The sequence below is a fragment of the Thermobia domestica genome, chromosome 13, assembly GCF_964235325.1.
Source record: "Thermobia domestica chromosome 13, izTheDome1.hap1.1, whole genome shotgun sequence".
Lineage (NCBI taxonomy): Eukaryota > Metazoa > Arthropoda > Insecta > Zygentoma > Lepismatidae > Thermobia > Thermobia domestica.
In genome coordinates, this window is record NC_137466.1 from 138,119,962 (window position 1) to 138,143,170 (window position 23,209).

The 23,209-nt window shown below is 35.0% G+C and overlaps 1 protein-coding gene across 1 annotated transcript; it reads right to left on the bottom strand.

Annotated features, from left to right (window-relative positions):
* Positions 1-5,730: 5,730 nt before the first annotated feature.
* LOC145668570 (cytochrome P450 6k1-like) lies at positions 5,731-23,201 on the bottom strand. The gene is made up of 5 exons (XM_081736568.1): positions 23,005-23,201; positions 17,544-18,537; positions 11,608-11,832; positions 9,427-9,678; positions 5,731-6,244 (listed from the first exon to the last, which is right to left on the bottom strand). The coding sequence occupies exons 2-5, from the start codon at positions 18,481-18,483 to the stop codon at positions 6,075-6,077; spliced, it is 1,587 nt and encodes a 528-aa protein (XP_081592694.1). The 5' UTR covers positions 18,484-18,537; positions 23,005-23,201; the 3' UTR covers positions 5,731-6,074.
* Positions 23,202-23,209: the final 8 nt, after the last annotated feature.

Here is a 23,209-nt window from a genome sequence, read left to right on the forward strand (position 1 = left end):
TCTTTGCCTATTTTAATTTTTTAGGAAGTGGAGGGACGCCATAAATATTTTTGGAGTGGGGAAACGGCATCCTCCGGCGTTCCCCCTCACTTTTACCCTTTGTTTGAGTTCACATTATTCTGCAAAACAAAGACCTTAATTAGTAGGCATGTCATTGTTTTCAAAGACCTGGAACATCAAAATAATGCTCCAAAGAAAAATTCACAGCTAATGCTACTAAGTAATAAAAACTCATTGAAAAAGACATATACATTTTTCTTTTTTTGAAACATATAGGCGGTGAGCCCGTTGTTCAAAACGTTTTCATCGCCATATATATTAAATACACAAAGAATGAGCACCTGATGACATTATAGAGCCCAACTCTATCTACTGCCAGGTACGTGCTACATCAGTCTACTTCTGACCTCTGAAAGTTTTGGCCTCGAAAGTCGAAGATTGAAAAAAAAAGTGAAACTCGGTGAATTTCGTGCCAAGCTCCATGGTAGACTTTTTACGAAGTGTTTACAGCTGATGACGTGATAAGGTAATTATGCAGCTCCACTTGAGTGGTAAACCATTCTGATAGTGACTAATGGATTTCTTTGTTTCAAAAACTTATGTTTGAACAAAGTTCACGCGATTCGGTGAATTTAGTGACAAGTTTAACAGCGAATTCCAATTTTCACTTCGAGTTTTCCGCTGTTTATACCGTAGGGGCATATAAGTGCTAAAGCATTCTAATGGGGGTTGTTTGGTTCCTTGACTTGGAAAATCTATGTATATATATAAAAAAAGAAAAAAAGAAAAAAAGAAAGTTGCATCGGTACGACAAACTTCGTGACAAAGTTTCCAATTTCGTCTCGTTTTGGTAAGAACAATATCATTTTGATAACGTCATATAGCCTATTTGCCAAACGATGTACTTTCGTGTTTGCCAACAGATATTTTCTTCCCCTGCTAATCATTCTCTCTGGCAAATTGACAATTGCCACCTAAAGGAGGGAGTTTTTCACTCATTGACCCATTGCCTAAAAATTCATCCCCAAGAAGAAACTACATCTTGAACTTTTACGTGTAAAATGATTTTATGCTGTATTGTAGGGTTGAAAAAACTTTTATTTATGAAATATAAACAAAATCAACTAAACGGGTTTTAAAGAGACTACATTACTTCTTGTGAAATTTCTCCTGCAAAATGATTTATGCTGTATTATAGGATTACTTTATAAGCAAAATTGAGAAAGTCGTTTTTGAGGAAATTGTGCAAAAAGAACTAACTGTCTTAAGAGTAAATTATCCATTCTAGATCCTCCCCAGAGAAAAGATTTAAAAATACACTATATTATAAGGTTGCTAATTAAATTTATGAAAATAAATAAGCAAATAAATATACACTTAGGAGAAACTTACTTTGTTATTTAATTTTCACTATTCAGTAAACACTCTCATTTTTTAGACGGTAGGAAGAATATTCGACTCCCCTGAAGAATCTTATAAAAATGTTAAGTTTAAAATATGGTTCAGATACTCATAAATTAAGAAGTATGGCCTCTAGGCGAGTGCATGTCAGAATGAACAGACGAGTGAACATTGTAAAAATCTTCTTTTTAGTTGGTAAAGACTATGAAACGCATAAATCTTGATTTCGATTTTTCCCCGCCTTTACTTTACACAACTTTTACAAATAAGAAAACAAGTTTTCTACATTCAATTTTTACCGGTATCAATGCATTTTTATGAGTCGATTTTAATTTTCTTTTTCCTTTTCATCAAGTGCACTGTATTATCTAAATTTAGCAGCGGCAATAGCAAGAGCCGAGTGGTCTCGGCCGTCCGCTATCGGATCACGAGGCCCAAATTCTGCGGAGTATTTAATTGTCCTCGATCATTGGCGCAAATCTCGGGGGAGGGGGGAATGAAGGAGACATGTCCACCCAATCTTGGAACTGCGGGGACTGTCCCTCGCAATAATCCGATTTATTTTTTTTAATTTTTATTATATATATATATATATATATATTTGCTTAAGTAGAAGCTTTCTAATTATAAACCTGCATGTATTCAGATTTCAGAATGTGTTCACGGCGCTGGTTTGTAGTATATCACTACTTCATCTACGTCGCCTGATATATAACATAGAACCAGTTTACCTCAGAAATCAGATTCATCTACCGTTAAATGTTATCTCCCCCTCCCAGAATAAGCCTCAAATCTGCCCGCCTCCCGATGTTGAACACAACTCTGCTCCCCTGATCCTCTACACCATTGTTTTTCAACTTCATAAATATTTTCAACATCGCTTAAAAAAAAAAGAAAGAAAGAAAGAAAAAGAAAGATTATGGAAATGGTCTTACCCGTCACCCCTCCCTCCCAATGTTGAAGACAGATTAGCGCCGCTGTCCTCGATATTTCTGTGTTTGTGTCCTGAATTTGGTAGTCATAATAACTACAATTAGATTTCTAAAAATAACTTTTTAAGGAAAAATTAGAAACGTTGCAGAGCGCTCACTTCTGATGCGAGGAGTCTCTCTTATGATCTCATTCCACTCTCATTTCGTCCCACATTTCCATTACATCAAAATTATTTCATAATCATCACAATTATTAATCATCTGTCTGTTTTAGCCTCAGGGTAGCATAATATAAGGCTAAACATTTTATTTAATTTATTCCAATCTCAAAATTTAATATTGTTTTAATTTCAATATCAAAAATAATACGTTGCTACAGCATGTATCGTATTGTAAACAAATAAACGGATAAAATCGTAAACTGATAAGATTATTTTTAAAATGTCATCATTAATACAATAAAAGATATTTGCTGACACAGTCACTGGTCTTATTAATCTTATCAAAGATTAAGATCACAACGAAGCAATAAAACCCATTAAAAGTATTTTAGTATGACGAATATATTGTCAATCATAAAATGGACACATGTCAATGTATTAAAACCTCATGAGTACGGCTCTTAGTTGTCTAATCATCATCATCATCATAGGTACTCCATCATTACTGGCAGGTCACTGAGAAGCTTTCATGGTTCACGGTCTTCCGCTAACCTCTTCGTCTCCACGTGTGGCTTTTCTGTTTTCATACTGTCCATTAATTATAATCTCGTTCGCCTCCTCCCTTTATTTCCTGCCTCCATACCTTCTAGCACCTCCCTCATGATACAGTTCCTTCTTTAATAATATTCTAACAGATTTCTCTTCTTCTTTTCAATAATATCTAAAATTATTATTTTCTCATCACCCCAATGTTTAACACCGTCTCATTCGATTTCCGCTCGACAAAGCTAATTTTCTTTATTCTTCTCGATATGCAGGTTTTGAAATCTTTCTGTCGTTTTTTTTTTTTCTTTCTTTCAAATCACTTTTGCGTAATGACCATATTTTCGATATTTCTGCGCTATGTACTACAATACTCCATATGTAACATTTTATATTTTTTTTCCCAAAATAGGTTTTTCTTCCTTGTAAAGGCTTCTTTGTGATTCGTATCCTTGGTTCTATTTCATATTCGCACTTCGTATAACCCTTCTATCAAAAACTAGCCACCTATTCTATTCTTTCATACTTTCACATTTCACACCGACAGTTTCGTTCCAATTATCATGGCCTTTATTTTTATCCTATATTCTTCACAGCCCTTCCTCAAGTTTCTTAACATCTTATTGGTTTTCTTTTCAGATTCTGCTAAATGCCTACCAGTCTAATATATTTAAACTAATTTTTGTTTTGTGTAATATCAAGGTTATGAAAAATGGAGTCGATTGGTTGATTGAATTATAGTTTAGCGTTTATTTCAGCAGCAAAGTTATGTCTTAGGAGAAGCATACGTGGGATCTGAACCACATGAGTTCCCACAGATAATCGATTACTGGGAAATGAAATGAAATGAAATATTTCGGTTTAACGTCCCACAATTATGCTCTTTAGGCTAAGGGCGACGATGAATAAAGCAAGTGAATGATGATAAGAGAATCAGTGGAATGATAAAGCGGGAGGCAAAGGAAGTGTTCTGAGAAAACCCAAGGACACGATGTTGCCCACCACAAAATTGGTTGACCGGAGATCGAACCCCAAACCTCACTCACCAGTGGTAAGCGATCTACCACTGATACACCGTGCCCCCGAATCGATTAGTGGGTTGTGGATCAAAATTTAAACGTTAACGGCTTGTACGAAATTCGATTGTAGAGTACCCACCTCTGATACAAGGAGCACCTGGATTAATCGTGCTGGTGGAGGGCAACATCGTATCGGGGAAGGAGGTTCGGGCTTTTACACTTCCTCCCAGATTTTCATTTTATTAAATCTTCCATAATCATTCACTTTAATCCATAATCCATCTCTTTTACGCTATCGGGTACAAATGTGGGACGTAAAATTAGAATTTCCATTTTTTTTATCTCCTTCAGAAAGAAAATTCCCTTTCAGTTGGCAACATTGTGTTAAATCACTTTCAAAACAAAATTCTAATTATGTAAAGTCTAAATAAAAACTAAGATAAATGTTATCATTAAGCTGTTGTATCTGTGACATAAAGTATAAGAGATAAGAGACGGATATACTTTCTGTGACAAGATGGTCATGATAATGTTATCGAATATCACAATATTCACAGACACTAAGAATTCAATATGAATAATAAATGATATAATAATAACAATTATATATATATATATATATATATATATATATCCCAATCCCCTCCCACAATTTTTGCGGGGCTGAATTTGGATTTAAATGGCATCAGAAGTGTCACTGTTCATCTCAGCGACCTCAAAAACTATAGATTCGATACTACTATCGGTCATTTTCGATCATTTGTAAATGTCTTACCTCTCCTTTAAGTTACATCGTCAAAGTGATATAACAAAAATCATCTCATGTTCGAACTTCATCTATGTTGAAAATTTGAACGAAATCGGTCGGGTTAAGAGATTAAGAGTCACAAACATATTCACTTTCGATTTTATAATATAGATTTACAGAATCTGTATTTTATTTTTGAATTACCGAAACTGTAAATTTTTGTTTCATTTTTGTGTGCTCAATACAAGCTCTTTGCTAGGTACTTTGTTTCATATTAATAATTAAAATTGAAGTATTTATTTTTTAAACAGAACAAAATTATATTCCAGCAATTTTAGATTATATCAATACAAGAAGTATATGTTTTATTCAAGTTTTGCACTCCATTTTCTACCTTCCAAAATAAGCGAGACACTACAGTCTATTAATATTCACAACTAACGTTGTGGACTATGATTCTACTATTTGAAAGTGCACTTGGTATCCTTGGATGCTTGTCATGGTTGCAGTAACAGGATACGGTTTGAAATTCTTGAAATGGGCAAAGGCAATAGATGTTTGTTGCATCTAACAAGAAACATAATTTTACACATAAATGAATAGAATTCGCAAAGTTGAATTTAATTTGGTAAATATAATTTCAAAAATTTTGTTGATTTTAAGTCAGTTTGAAAATTCTCTTTAGCGTTATTTTTAGAGGGGACAAAAAATAATTTAGAGATGCTCCCTTTAGCATCTCCCTGGCTACGGGCGTGGCAACAGATATCTTTCTTCGCAGCAGGAAAATTACAAGAGAATACAATGACTGTAGTATGTATTTTGAACGGATTGGGAGGAAACAAATAGTTCCTTTTCTAAAATAGTAAATTAAACGGCCATGTTTAGATTTTAAGGTGATTAATCTTCAATTTTCTTAAGCAATAAAATACTATAAAAATTATTTATTTTATATACAGTTACACTTTGTACAAACCTTTGCAGCTGTAATGTAAATTTCATACAGAAATATTGATATTTCAATGAATATACTTGTACAAGTATTGTTAATGCAAAGATTTCGACATTTTTCTTTTCCTTTCTTTTATATAAAATGCTGAGAAACCATTCTAGGCTGTTTAGGAAACATCACAGAATTACGCACATAAAAGACACATGTAAAATGCTGTTTTCTTAAAGAGTACTGTAAAATATCACAGTCAATTCCGTATTTTTCACTGAAATAAATTAAGAATGTTTAAAATTGCTTTCCCTTAAAACAAAACCTTTCCTACTATTTTTCACGCTTTACAAATCGCAACCATGTTCCCCCTTTTCCAACAGGGAAGATATATTTAGGATCATACTTAAAAGGAATACGTGTCTTCTCACAAGGTTGAACTTCGTAACTGGACAGAATAGATACAAGTCCTAATTTCGATTGCATTAAAGCAAACCGGTTGCCTGAAAAGAAAAATAAACACACAAATTATTTGCTAACAAACTAGTCAAGAATTATGTTCAAAATATTTTTTCCACTTTAATTAAATACTTTCTATGTTATATTTTGAATAAGGAGAATCAGCAATAATCTTGGCATAATAAGTCAGTAGATATTCCCAGTTAGGCTTTATCTTTTAGAAGTAGATTTCAAAACATTACCTTCTTTGTTGATGAGAATTTTTACTAAAGTAATTAATATTTGTTTGTTCGGTGTTTATTCTAGTCTTCTTTTTTATTGTGACACAATCCCAAGGGGGGTATCCAAGGGGGTCTAGGGGGCCGCCCCTAAATTTTTACGGCCCTCCCTAAAATTTTCACGATAGGCTTGCAAATGAACTATAATAAGGTGATGAAATATAATACGGTTCGATCGGGGCCCCCCTAACTTCTACCGCCCCCCCCCCTACATTTTTGGGCTGGCTACCGGCCTGTTGTGATATGTGTGAGGACTATAGTTCTCCGTCTGAGATGAAAATTTTATTTGTCAAAAAAAGAAAAAAAGAAAGAGAGAAAGATAAAATTCAGAATAAATTTTGACTCACACAAGTGTAGTATTTATACGTGATGTCTTAATATTATATTGGGTTACCTTCTTTCCGGCAGGTGCATAATTTAGTTCCCGATCTGATCTAAACTTTCAGTATTAACACATCTAAAATTCAATACTAATCGCTTTTCAGCTGAATTAGGCATGAAAGAAAATTATTTATTTATATTATACTTCGTATATATAATTTGCGCACTTATATACTAACACAAATTTTCTGTATGTTAAAGTATAGTAGAATTCCCCCATCTTGGTTTATATTTCCAAATAGTATACATACGTGTATAAATGGTATTTAAATTTAATGATGTCTAGCGAAAAACTGTTCTCCATATTTAAAAAAAATAATGTTCATCTATTACCTGCATTAAAATTTTAATGTTAATTTTCTCTTTGTAACCTGTAGGTTTCTCTAGTACACCAAACATTTTATGTATCCACTTCGAATTTTGTTCAATCCTAGTACCTCCAACGCAAAACTAATTTAAATATAAGCAAACACAAAACCTACGAAGCAATTTGGCTATAAATGGGCGATGTGTGACAGGTTATTTAGCAATTATGCCTGATGGTGTTACACATTGATCAATAATGAAAGTGCAGTCTTGCTCTGCATTTTCGAACTCCAATATTGAGGTTTAAGCTCAGAAAAGATCTGTTTCTCAGTTCTCTGGAGTCCTGGAGAATATTTTTGTCATATGTTTTCGCTTATTTGTTTATAAGATCCTCTTTTAACTTCTCATCCAGGGTACGGTACAAAATCCTCGAGGAGATGAGTGGGAATATAATTCTAGCTTACAAATAAGTTACTGGGGATGAATAAACTGACACTGTTATTAGATATTTGCAAGTTAATTAACAGTAATTCATATATATAATTAGCAAATACATACTTTACATCTAGCGTCATGCCTTTATTATTCTACAATTTAAGGCAAATTATCCATCCAATTTCTACAACAATATTCAATCCTTTGAACAACACATTCAGTCATGTAGTGATGGCAACAAACAAATGCATATTTCTGTATAGAACAGTAGGATTGTATAGAATAACATCTTTCATTCTCAGTGAATGACAATTCTTAGCACAAGTGGCAGTGAATCTCTATCATTTGACTTCAATACATTTATGCACTTGTCTTTCTGAACTAGGATAACGTGCATAACGCATCCGATTTTCAAGAAATTTCTCCTATCCTAAGCTTATTGTTGGGAAATGAAATTTGTCAAGAATAAATAGTTAAAAAAGGTGGGACAGGGTATAAATCAGTGATTGGCAAACTACACCCTGCAGATGAGAAGCGACTTCCTGAAAGCTTCTATCTGGCTATCGATATGATTCCTAACCTAACGTGTTTAACTTCACGCCATAACATCAGGTCATTCTAGTTCGATCAGGACGTGAAAAGTTCACAGTGATATATTCACGTTTTCAGTTATTAAATTCCTCTTCAAAGTCTTTCAATTATCAATAACGTTTAATATTACAAGAATTTTGTAAAATGTACGATTGTTGTTTTTAATAAATTATATTGGCCCACGTAAAGATATTTTCTTTTTTCATAAGTCCTCTTTTAAAAATATTTGCCTATCACTGTGAAAAATCTAGCCTATGTTCAAATTTCACTCATACACTTTCTTTTTCAGTTACAAGATTATGCACCAACCACAAACGCACAATACGTTAATATTATTTTCCAATATAACTTTGGTGCAGTTACTTGATCGCTAAAACGCACAATACGTTAATATTATTTTCCAATAAAACTTTGGTGCAGTTTTCTTTAGGGCTTCCTTATTATTCCAATTGCTTGAGATTGTAAAGGCTGAAGGATAATGTAAATTCACTCAGTATAATATGATAAAAGAATTACGTATGTTTCGTAAAAATATTTGATTATTGTCTGATATGACAGAAATTGTAGTCAGATTTTGCAATCACCATAATTTCTTTGAATTGAAATTGGTCAAAAAAGGAGGGGCAAATTTACTCTTAAAAAACGTGTGTTCGAAAGAAATCTTCATTCTTTTGGAACTGAAATTAGTCGACAGCAAGAGATGAATTGAGGAGTTTGATATAATTAGGGCGTAAGCAAGTTTACGCCCTTTTTTGCATCAAACGTATGTGTGGCTTTTGCCATGCTTGTTTAGCCTCCTGGTAACATTTCAATTCAATATCGGAATAAAATGCTGCATATTACATTGTTTATGTAAGAAAAAACACTACTTAAATTTTCAGCATAGTTTTCCTCCAACTGCATGTTTCAGTTCAAAAATGCCACCCTCTCTATATAACACTGGTTAATACAATTATGGTTAATTTGATTACTCACCAAATGAGGCACCAAGTTTCTTTGACATTTACGGAGTTGTAGTCACAAAAAGATAACAAACAGAACATCAAATTTAAAGACATCTGAAATCTTAGAATCATGACAAATGTAAATAGAGACCAAAGAATTCTTACAATTTGTGTATATTTGAATACTTGTTTCATCAGCTTTGAAGTTTCTATACAGTACAATCTTCTAACATATTCATGTATGTTATAGATTGTGTTAATCTCAAAAAGTACTCCAAGAGATATACTTACCAATACACATCCTGGGACCTTCTCCAAATGGCAGGTAGGTATAAGCGGGCCTCTTCATTTTATTTTCCTCATTGAATCTTTCCGGGTCAAATTTCTCTGGATCTGGATAATATCTCGAATCGTAATGGATTCCAATAATAGGGATGTGTACTATTGTTCCAACATCTATTGTGAAATCTGAGCCTGGTATTTTGTATGGCTTCAAACACACTCTGTCAGTAGTTCCAACTGGAGGATATTTTCGAAGAGTCTCTAATAAAAATAGAGTTTAGAAATTATTATTTAACAAAAAGGATGTTTCTGTATATATAAAAAAATAATTACCATAATTTCAGTAATGATTGAATGTTCTTTTGTGATCTTGAGGAACACATTTTAAAATTAAGTGGCAAAATCAAGTTGGTTTGAAACAATACACTTCATGAAAGAACCACCAAATGTTAAGCACGTTTATTTATCTTGATTTGACAGTTTTACAGTGAATGTTGTTATTGCTGAAATGAAATTTCTATTTTTAAGTCCAACGTTTATGCTCTTTAGCCCAAAGGGAACGGATAATTAATGAAATTGAATCATAATAAAACAATGGTGAAATGAAAATGTGAGACGAAACGGAGAACACCGAGAAAAAACACGGAAATGGTATTGTTAATCGCGAACTCACTTGGAGTAGGATCGAATCAGTGGCCTCTAGCACCAAAGATAAGCGTTCTACTACTAAACCACCGTGTCCCCAGTTGATATTGTCGTAGGTGACTAAAACGTTATACTGTTTAATGCAGTATATCTCTCAAAAACTGGGAAATAATATGTACAGATCAATAAAAGAGGGTGGAGGAAGCAATATCACATATGCTAGTATGTAAGAGACTAAATAAAAATGTTTATAAAATAAAAGTTAGTACATTAAAAAAAATGAATCTGCATCTCTCAGAATTGGAACCTGGAATACATTTCCGATTAAACATTACTGGCAGCAGCTCCTTCGATACATTCGTCCTCATTAGTTAATTTGTTACAGGAAACGTTCAATATAAATGCTACATGTTTAAAAATAATTGAATGAAATAGCATATTTATGCTTAGCTGATTATTAACTTTTTGAGGTAATTATTCATATTCTAATTTTTGTATCGTACGTTTTGAAAAGTACTTTCTTTTGGGGTAAGAAATATTCAACGATACTACAAAGAAGTACTTTAGTAGATTGGAATACCAATTGCAAAATTCGAGCCTGGGTGGACCACAAATCAATATATTCATTTATGACTAGTACTAGTTTCATCTACACCTGCGGTTCTCTGTACACTGTAGTTTAAAATCGTTTTTAATTTAAATTTCTAATTGTTTACAAATAATTCCTAGTTGCTCACCACGAGCACATTATAAATTAAAATAACTCATTTTTTCCTAAGTTAGTATATTTAAGTTGGATGATAATATAATAGCAAGTTTGTACTATTTCTTCACCAAATGGAATTACAAGACTTCTCAGGATAAAAATATATGAAAATCGTACCATTATTAATAATGAAATATTAAGACATTGACAATTATTTGAAGGGTATTGATATAAAGTAAAATTACTGATTTTATTTAGTTTAGTGTATTGCGGTCATACCCTCCAAGTTAAAGAAGGTGAATAATTAAAAATGATTTGACACAAATTGGTGGAATATAGATAATTAGAGAAATGAGAATGATTAATAACACACAAATTGATGAAATAAAGATAATGAGAATGAAAATGATTAGTAGCATATGCATTGGGAAAATAAAGATTGGTGTTATAAAGATGACGTGAGAAAGACAATAACTGATAACACACAAATTGAGAAAATACAAATAATGTGAGAATGAAAATGATAGACAACACACAAATTCGTAGAATAAAAATAATGCGAGAAATAAAGTTATTGAGAACACAAATAGGTGAAGTGAAGATAAGGTAACGATGAAATTAGTAACGCAAATGGGAACAAATATAATGTGAGAATGATTGCTAGTATATACCTTAAGTTGATGTAATAAAGATAGTGTGAGGAAACAGGAAGATTTCAAGCGCAATGTTGTTCACTACAAATTAATTGGGATCGAATTAGAAACCTATCGCATCAAAGGCGTACAGTGTGAGTTTTATCCTCCATGTACGTGACGTACCTTGCATCGCATTCAACTTACCACAGATAACTTTATTTAAGTATTCCATTTCCTGTACCACTCCTTGGTATGTGAGTTGACCATCAGTTTTTTCCAAAACATTATCGATTTCTTCGTGCAAACGCTTCTGAATGTCAGGGTTTATAGCCAATTCGTATAGAACAAAACTCAGAAGTGTAGACGACGTTTCGAATCCAGCAGTGAAGAAGATAAATGCTTGTGCAACCAGATCGTCGAATGTTAAATCTGAAACATTAAAAAAAATTAAAGTATATGCATGTTGCATTTTAAACTTTAATAAAATTTATAATTGTGAAAGTGAATATACAATAATCTGTAATTTGCACTAAACTTATTCTTACATTTTTTTTTTTTAGGTATTTGTCAATTTAGGTTGACAGAACTCAGCAAAATTCTAAATTAAAACTATACTTAGGTGGATTCACTTTCTTCTTGCATGTTGTAGAATAATTATAATCGCATGTGAACTAACATGCGTAGTTGCTTCTGTCCTGAACGAGTTGCACTTTGTAAGCACGAAACAATAAACGTTTGTGTAAAATGTCATGGATAGAGCTTTTTGGCATTTGTAATTCACGTGAGGCCCTGCGCACCGATTTCTTAGGACTTCTCAGAAAAGACTGCCGCACAGCCTCCACCGTGTCTGCTGAGGTTCTTGGTCGACCAGACCTCGGAAGGTCAGCAACCGACCCTGTGTTCTTGAACTTCTCATACCAGGGTTTAATGCTCTTGACATCAGGTGGAGTCCTCCCAAATGTTGTCTGGAACTGTCCCTGCACCGTGGTTGGTGATCGTATCTCATGGTACCACAGGACACACTGTGCCTTCTCCTGGTTGGTTGGTATGGCTTCTTGGGCTTCTTACTTACGTACTACAAACCTAAAACAAACAAAATTGAGACTTGGTAAAACAGAACAAACCTAACACAGACAAAAACTTTTATAGTTTGTAAACAATTCAACACCAGTTTCATATTTCTATCTTATTTCTAGCCTGAGTAATCAATTTCTGTAATCAGGGAAGGACTTCTCGGACACCCTGTACGATGTTGAAAAACTCGATTATAGCAAGAATTAGCTCCCATCACAAGTATTAGCTATTTGAGAGTGCGAGTATGTAGTGTGAGTATGATGATCTAGATTTAATAACATATCTGTGTTATAAAAAGCTGTATATACGATTTGTTTTCGTTTTTCAGTTTTTCGATTGTGAGAAATCCAATATGGTCGGCCTTGCTACGTTCTGACACTATGTACACTGTAAAACATAAAAAAGCATTTAAATACCTTTAGTATAGATGTTGAGAGGGAAATATATCAAGTATGTGTTTATAAAGTGTGCTTTGCGTGTTCAAAAGTGTTTATTCTCCGGAAACAGTATCTAGTATGAAATATTTAAAATACTTCTTCTCGTCAAACAGTTCGAAAACAGTGATATCACACATATATCTGAGACATACTCGGACAACACAATATCTACAAGAGGTGAATATGTGTCATCTGGAGGTGTTCAACGAGTGACGGTAATGTGTACAGTGTCCAGCTGTTTCTAAAAGGGTTTTTTTTTTTTTTTTTTTAGTGCAATAGAGTTGGCGTCACTCTTCAATTCGATTGTTATTCTCCTTCTCTATATACTTCTTTTAACCAGATGATGTCTCAGTTGGTCTTCAGTGACTCTTCTTTCAACTATTAGAATCTTGCTTCTGATGAAAGAAATCTTGAATTAGATGTATTAACAATAGTCAGTACGAAATGACAACCTAGTTCATGACTCAGGGAATTCTTAGCGCCCTCTCCTTGCATGTGATTCTGAACGTTGCCTTATGCTTCATGAGAATGAGAGCCATGGCTTATTGTATACTATCATGCTTTCAAAAGAAGTTGGAGGTATTTGACCAAAGTCACCTCTGCTGGACAACCATGTAAGTCTGGCCTGTCCGCTCTCATTTAACCCCGCCGTGGCCGGTCCCAAGCCCGTGCTGAGAAAGGGGGAGGGACCCCCTCTTTGGTATGCCGGGTCACACGCCTTGTGGTGGTGCGGTGAACCCGGAGGGGAAGATAGGGTGGCACTGGTGCCCGGACCCACTACTGGTACTTTAACTGCCATATGGTAGTGGGTTAGCACGCGGTATCAACAACCTACCGGCAGAGGTGAGCCTTCGGGGGGCATCCTCTGAAATGGGCGACTAACTCGTGCCATTGGATCTGAGAGAGTACGTGTGACCCCATCACGTCCTCAGTGGGGTAGGTAGCTTTGGCTGCCGCACCTACCGGCGGGGGTGAGCCCTTGGGTATCCCCCGAAATGGGCAACTAAGCCGTGCCCTTGGGTCCGGGAGATAAGGCTGCGTGGTACCCCAACACGCTAAAAAAGAGTGGGTAGTTGGTGTGCCCTGGGTGGGCGGATCCAACACCCTACCGGGAGGATGATGTAGGTACTGCCCTCAAAGAGAGTGTAATGCGTTCTCTTGAGTCCGGGATGGGATACCTAGTATCCTAACGCATACTCGTACCTCAGGAGCGCTGAGGAAGTGGGTCCCTCCTTCGTCCCAGTAGTGTGAGCTGGGTGCAGGAGCCACGACCCTACCAGAGGAGCCGCCGCTCCCAAATGGCCTTTGTCTTTAAAGGTAGACAGTCTACATCAGCCATTGGGTCTGGTAATGTACGGTTCACCTCTCTCGTAAGAAGAGGTAGTCCCGTATTGTTTGGACGACCCTACCGAAGGAAGGGTGTGGGTGTCCCTTCTAATGGTGACTTACACGTACCATTGGGATTCGGACAGGTAGCTTTGCTACAAAGTGTACGTGGTACCTAAACACGTTAAAGATAGGTAGCTCCGTATTGTTTGGGCGGGCCTACCAGGGGAGACACGGCTCCCAAATGACAATGTCTGCCTTGAGCAAACGGTCTACATCAGTCATTGGCTCTGGTAATGTACGGTGTACCTCTACCGTAACTAGAGGAAGTCCCGTATTGATTGGACGAACCTACCGGGGGGGAAGAGTGTCGGATTCCAGCCTGCGGGAGGACCAACCGGAGGTGGGGGAGGGGCCAATCCCAGGAATCTGGGTAACGGTTCTGATCCTGCTAAAGGGAGGCAGCTCCGTGGGACATGGGCCGGCACCAAACTCAAATGGTGACTTAACACGTACCATTGGGTCCGGGATGAGATACGGGAGTATCTCGACGTGTGCGTGGTACCTCTACACGACAAGGCGGTTGCCAGTTGAACGATAGAGGTAGGCAGGGCCGGGATTGAACAAGCCCCCTCGGGCGTTGCCTGGGGCCCCGGATTGGGTTGGACTCTGCCGGGCTGTGGTCATACCGTGGGATTCGGTAGCTTGTGGGAGCCAATCCCAGGAATCTGGGTAACGGTGAACACGGGCAGGAGGTGAGCTTGCCTTATAACGCTCGGGCGCCATGCCTGCAGAGCATGGTAGAACTGACTCGCTAGCAGTCTGCCTCAACCAGTAGGTCTACTGGTAGGCACTCAGGACTTCGGTCTGGCCGCGCAGTGGGCGTATCCCACTCCCTCAGAGAATGGGGGTAACACACTTAGGTGTCAAGGTTAGGGGACAAATCTTGACGGTGCACTTCGTGCACGAGCAATAATAGCGTATATTGTGCAACTACGGGGGGGGGGGGTGCATTACTTTCTTGCGGAACCCGTCCATTAAATAGACCGAACGGTCGCGGGCATGCTCTCCATGCATGCAATTAAGCGTGGCATAGTAGACCACTAGCTCACAATGTCCGCTCTCATATTATTAGTGAAGCCTATATGTTTCAACATAGAAAGGAAATTTCGACTCTGATTCATTGGGAGGCAAGGGTAAAACATTAGGTGGCTCTTCGGCCAGTTAAACACACCTTCCACTGATTCTCATCATGTCAGTATCCTTCCTGTTTCAAAAAGAAACAAAATTTACAATATATATATATATATACCCTTTCTAAAATTACAATGATAGTACATTTCATATACGATTGCTTACGATGTACCGGAATAATGTCAACAATAGAAACAAAGGTTAACAGTCTATAACAGTTTTTAATCCCATTTACACATGAAATTCATTATTTTGTTAATGCCTAATGGTTTTTCCCCAATGTTAATGTTCTCCAATTTCATTTCAAATAAAACAATTTATCAATAAAACTACTTATTCAATTAAAGTTTGAAGACCCTGTATTTTTGTTTCTTAATTGCTTAATAGTTGCTAAATCGGCAGCGAATTCAGTTCTGTAGAATACTTTACCACGAGATGGGATATTTCTTTTCTAAAATCAGATTTAGGAGTTGTAATCTTTTAATTATTCTCACGTTTGAGTAACAGTTAAACCTGTTGAGTAACAGTTATATCAGTTATTTTAAGGATATCTGTTTCATACATAATTATGATTATGGTTTGAGAGTTTAATGTCCTCACATTTTTGAACTGATCTGAGTTAAAATTTAAACAATTACGAAATTTATCGTTAAATATTTTACTGCAATGTATGTTGGAATCTGAAAGTTTTTGTGCTTTATCTACCATAGATTCATATCTTAACTAATTTTCGACTTAAAGATATTCCCAGTAAATCCAATTTCCCAAAGATAAGAAACAGTCACTTCTAGTTTCAAAACATTTCTTTTTACCAATTTTTTAACTTATTCACTTAACTTTATTGCTTGAATATTTTTGCAGAATACAAAATGTTTTCTTACTTATTTGTAATTGTAGTTTCCTATTCAACCTTGCACTCCTATAGGGATTGTACTTTTTGATTATTTAGTTCCTTAGGATATGGTTATCAAAGAGGTAGCACATTAAAAAAAATAAAGTAGGGTAAATGGATTAGAATTAGGATACAAGACTCTAGAAACAAAACACATAGAGGGGATGTTCATTATTATATCTAGAGAACGAATTTCAAATAAACTATGAGAGGTAAATTAAAGTACTATTTTTGGACCTACTTTTCTGCTACAACAAAACACAGTATATAACATGGCTGTGAGTTTCTAAGTTCCAGTAGTGTAGAATACTGTTGGTTGCTCAATATCGACTTGGAATCTCCTCGAATCAACCAAGTTCGTCTGAAACCTTTGTCCCCCAGAGTAAAACAGTCTGCAGAGTGTAGAACGGTCGTCCAGAATGAAAAAAAATATAAGTTGGAATTAAGTCAGGACTATATGGTACTGGAGAAGTATTTTGCAGTGAAATGGATGAATAACTGCAGATTTAGAGCCGAGTATTCGTATGTAGTTTCGTGGCTAATCCTCTCGTACTTTATCAGAAAGTAATATTAAGTAAGTACTATTTTTTCAGTTTCAAAAATACAATGGATTCCTTTACTTTCAAATTACCGCAGCTATAGTCAATCGTTCAGATGGTACCACCCAAAAATTTTTGATGACTTTTCATTGGTTGTGTTGGAGTTTATTGTCCCTTTCAGCAACAGGGCTCTATAAGACATCGTCCTAGAGTTTTATACTAATAAGCTCATGTCAGGAATCGAACCATAGTCTCCTGGTATACGCTAAATATACAGTCATAAAGGAACTCAATCTTTTGGAGATAGAAAATCTGTCTCTTTCCACTGCATCGACTCTCTCGTGATGTATCTAGCATGTGGGTCGTTAGGTGAATCATTCGAGGTCCAGTTTTATGCACATTTATGAATAAAAGTGCATGGGTATATTTTGTTTTCATTTTCATAACGCACTTTGGTTCTGATATTTAAAAAAAAAACACAATCAACATTAATATAAGCGAATTTCTTTACAAAATGTGAGCTAGAAATGTAAAATTAAATTCGAGAGTAAAATTTTTCGTCTGGGATTCACAAAATGCTACTTTCTCAATGACTATCCCTAAACCAAGTATAAGTAACTCAATCTATCTCATTGAATTTTACAATACATATTAAATAATAACATATCTAATACTTACCAATATGAATGTCTTCCTTTTTAAGAGTATAATTTTCAGTTTCAGGTGATTCTTCATCATCTTCAACATAGCCAACATTCTTCAATTTGATTAACAGGTCAACAAAATCGTTTCTGGTAACGTCATTAGTTTCACGATAATCCATATTCTCCTTTATAACCCGTCGCATAAAATCTACAGCTTTAGGAGGCGTGAACGAATAACCAAGCTTTTTAGCTAATTTTGGAAACGATATTGCCAGTGCAAGCGTTAATCCTCGGATAATATTGGGTGAATCTGTCACTGATTTGCCAATTCGTCGAAATTCGTTGTCAGGATCTTCAACGGAGTTTATTTGTATTCCAAAAGCACAAGAAGCTATAGTATCTGTAGTATATCTTCCCATTAAATCTTTAACTTCCACTGACTCACCTGTTAATGCTCGACTCTCAAGAAATTTTTTAAGATTATCTGCACACTCAGAGACAAGATGAAACATTTTCTTCATTTTACCCGACGTGAATGTTGGAGCTAGTTTCATACGCATGTGTCTCCAACGTAATCCTTCTAGAGAAAATAGATTCTTTGCTTGCATGGGATCATAGTCCTCATGTGAAAATGTTTGATGATTTTGAAAATTATTGAAATCTTTGGTCGTAATGGTTTTAATTAGCTCTGGGTCATTAATTACTAGAAACGGTCCTTGGAATAAATATAAACCTGCAAATCGATGATGTTTCATTTCACTGTAAAAATCTCGCAATAGAGATGTAAGAGTTTTACGTTGTAATACAGCATCTTTCATGTTCCCAAATATTAGAGATGGTTTGATGTAAGGCGCTCCTTTTCTTTCCCAGTAATTAAGTTTGTGTCTGACGTAAAAGTAAACTGCTCCAACCAAACTCACAAATAATGCTATCACATAAGGCGACCAATCATATACAATAACAGGAAATGTCATATTGGATGTTTTAGACTCCAGTTCTTCCCAACAATTAGGTGTTTGTTTGCTTGCCTGCAATTGAAAACACAATAATAGTAAGACGAAGGGTACTTTGGTCTTGTAGAGTATCAATAATACGTACTGTCGATAATTTTCAAAATAAGTTTGAAACGAATTAACTATTAAGTTTTGTGCTTATTTATATTTTCGTTGAAATTTGAATATATTTTCTGTGTATACATAAAATGTTTGGAAATTTGAATAAAGTGACAATCAAATTGCTAAGGGTTCAAATTCTAAAGAATAATATTTTATTTAAAATAATATGCATGCATAATATGCTATCAAGCTTTGTTTACTTTTGAGATGATAATCTTAATTAACATATTAATGAATGCATATTCTTACTAAAACATTTTATTTGAATTACTATCAAAGCACTGAACATTTATACGTTCATCTGAAAACTTAATTCCTTACATATTTGAATTATATAATGACGTTGTAATCGTAAGATTGTATTAATACAAATGGACCTTTAAATTTAATTTTTCGTGTTTTCGGCAGTCTATAACTCCAAAAGGAAGCATTTGTGCACCCAAGTTCGTGTATACTTTTTGTCTTATCTTGGTGTCAAGAATCACATCTCAAACGCTGTCAGTGTTGTTTTTTGAAACGCCCCATATATATATATATATATATATATATATATATATATATATATATATATATATATTACTGTTTTATGTGGATAGGAAATAATGAAAAATAACAGTAATAATGATAACGAAAAATAACGCAAAGAAAAGCGATGTCAGTTGTGTTCCTTTTTCTTTTTTAAGTAAAAGTTGTCCCGTAGACTGTCATAGCTCGTGGCTGGTTTTGAATTCATTCATATCGAGCTTTGTAAACGAGTTGAATCTTAATTTTTACGCTAAAGAGACAATAAGTTAATCCCATACAAATGTTTAATACCTTACTGATATTGTAGCCAAATGCTACTCTTTGTCAGATCCTTTTCCCACTATTCCAGAAGTACTAAACCAAAGACTACCTTTCTTTCTCTATTTAAAATGGAAAGCAAGAGGGCTTAGCAAAGATAATTATTCTGGACCAAGAATTCTGCAACAACTAGATTTAACATTCATGAACTTCTTCTCTAGCTTGAAACAACTACGAAAGATAGAAGACCAGAAAACAGGATAAGCACCTACTGCTGAAGTTCCGTGTTTTAGCTAGAGATATTGTTTCCGAAAAGGAATGTAGTATCTTGCATCTCGAAATTTTATTAGGGAGTTAATTTTCAGATGCAATATAATGCACACAAAGTATCTTTGTTGTGAATTCTATGACGTCTTCTGTAAGATAATGTGCAGATCGCAGTGGATTGATTTGTATTATTGAAGATGTGAAATACACCTAAAACGAAAAGGTTGGATTTTCTAAAGAGTAAATATTTATAACTGAACGTATGTTCGTATGTATGTGATAAGAAAAGAGAAACATTATGTCTGGAATAACAAACAATAATATATATATATATATATATATATATATATATATATATATATATATATATATATATATATATATATATATATATATATATATATATATATATATATATATATATGTGTGTTCTTGTAGTGTTTGTTGCAAAAGTAGCACTTCGGTAATAAATCATGATCATACTCGGGTGGATTGGAAAATTTGGGCCCTAACTAGGAAGGAAGCAATTATTTTATGTTTTCATACATTAGCTGCGTAGATAGTATATCCATTGGTAGTCACTGTAAAATTTCATTTCTCTGTTGTTTTATGTGAGGAGTTTATAAGGTAGTAAGTCAGCGGAAGCGATGGAAATTTGTGACATGAAGAAAATCGCCAGGACAATGCGCGCGTTCACACGTCCCTTGCATCCATGGCAGAAATTCATTCGTGTGGGTTCAAACTTGCCGCGCCCGCCCTATTCGCCTGATCTGGCCGCTCGTACGTTCACTTGTTTAGAAACCTGAAAAGTTTTTGGGAGGTCAGTGATTTTCTTCGGATGCAGAGGTGAAAAGTGCTGTACTGGAATATTTTGCAGGGCTCAAGGAATCATTAAAAAAAATGTGGTATAAAAGCGTTACCGAAGAAATGGCGTAAATGTATCTCGATCGAAGGGGATTACGTGTAAAAATAAAACATAACTTATCAAAATATTTTCTTATTTTGTAGGTCAGGTCACAAACTTTCCAATCCACCCTCGTAAATGTATCGTATTTTGAAAATGCAATATATTTTTTGGTTCGCATTGCTTTGATTTTGTGTCGCTAACTGTGATGAGATACTGCTTTTAGAAAACGCTTATACATACATACATACATACATAGTCATTGTAAAACGGTTAGGACAACAGTGTTTAGCAGAGTTTTGTTTACTTCCTTTTGATAACTGTAGATGGCGAAATTGTAGGTGGAACTTCTTTTTTAATCTTGTAGTGGAGGTCCGATGATATCAGTTATAATTACGGATCACACAACCTTTATACGGAAGCATATATTTAGAGATAGAACTTATTCTTTCGATACTGAATTCATATAAAAAAGCTTGTCGCTATTTATTGCCATTTCTTCCCTATGCAAGTCGGTGCTAAAACCGGAAACCGCAGATTTATACCACTTCCGGTTTCAATAGACAGACAAAGCGCAACATGAAATTTATTCGTAGAACGCTGAATTCATATCAAAAGCCATTTCTCGATACAGAGACAGAAACTAGAAATGGTAATACATTTCTCCCACTTTTGATTCTAATAGAGAAATAAAATCGGAAAGAATCTATTCGAAATATACTCAATCAAAATAATAAAGCTGCTTCCTACTTTCTACTTTATATTACCGTTCTCTTACTATGATGATCTGTGTTGAAGCTAGAATCAATATATTTTTATCACTTTCGGTTTGAACAGAGGGTCAGAAGACGAGAAATAGCTTATTGTTGGGACGCTAAATCCATATTGAAAAGCTACTCCTCGCAGTTTCTTTCACAGGGTTATTTTAAATGATTGAAGCGATTTCATAAATTCACTGTAGCTCTAGTAATTGAGATATTCTAGCAAAACTCAATAGTAACGTAGAAAAACGCAAAAGGTTTTGTTTCTTGCAAGTGTACTTAAGATTTCTCCCACAAGAGCGCAGTAGTGAGCAGTGACGGAAAATGGCGACAGGCGCAGCGAAAGCATTTTATGTCATGGCCTCTACGTTCTCCTGATCTAACCCCATGCGTAGAACTTTGTTTTCTTGTTTGAAGTTATGTGAAAGATTCAGTGTTCACACCACCTCTACAGCAAACCTGCCAGAACTGTGAGCCCGTATCAACAATGCTTTTGAACTCATTGATAGGGACATGCAGCGCCAAATGTGGGAAGAACTTGATTTTCGGCTTGATGTCTGTCGAATCACTAAGGGGACACATACCGAACATTTGCAATTGTTAACAAAAACTTTTTGAGTTTTTCTGTGTGTGTGAAAAAAATATCGCAATATATACAGTAACACAGTTATTATAGAGCTGTGAAATCGCTCTAATCATTTATAATAACCCTACTTTTTACTCTTTGAGAATCAATATTGATACCAGAAGTAATAATTAGTTTCTAGCATTTTTGGTTTTAGTAAAGAAATGGCATAAAGACAAAATATCTATTGTTCGGATCTAAACCGATTACAGAAAACTGCTTATCATAATCTATTACATTTTTTTGCTCTATGGTGTTCAACGCTGAAATTGGAATAATTTTGTTTCTACCATTTTCAATTTAAAAAGACGATTAAGGGATTCCACTTCTCACTATACTGTGACGTTGTTGCTCTGATACCTGTCAACAGACAGACGGAAATATAGTAACCATTCATAAGACGTCCAATTCTAACGCATAGCATAGTTATTGATTGCATATGACAGTATTAATTGTGTCCGGTGAAGTATTTAAGCTTTATTTTGCTAGGACAAATCTTAATATTTATATTAAAATAAGTACGCTAGAAAATTCTGAAAGTTTGAAATGGCTAGTCCTCCCCTCTCCGTATTTTCTTTAATATCAAAATACATCAGAATCTTACATCACATTTTTAACAATCTTCAATCACAGTTGAATTTTCTGAAACCTTCCATAATATCAAAATCCTTTTTATTAATGATTGTGGCAAAATGTTAACCGTGACCATAGGGTTAGCTCACATACTTTTGACATGGGATTCGACTCCCAGTGGGACCTCGTGTGGTTCAGATCCCACGTCTCATTGTGAAAGTTTCAGGTACTTTTTGCTGAAAGAGAAGCTAAAATGCAGTCCACCCAAGCAAGTACCGGTAATGTTTTACTTAATAAAAGACAATGTTTTAACTATCTATCTAATTATCTATCTAGCTATATATATAAATTACAGTGATTCTAGTCAAAATGCATTGAAAATGAAAGTTCCAATCAATGTGGAGGTAATGCAATAACTTAAATATAAATACTACTGACAAAGAGATCGATTAAACAATTCCTCTTACCTGTCTTAAGCACACACTTAGCAATACTGTAAATTTTCAATTCTGGTCACTTCTTATTGTTTTTTTTTTCCCCGCGGAAAACTATCTTCTGCACGAGAGTAAACACTTCTTGGTAGGCTGCGAACATCATTCCCATCTGCTTTCCAAGATTATTCTCTTTCTACGCAAACTCCATTGGCGAATAGCCTTGACTAGTACATCACAT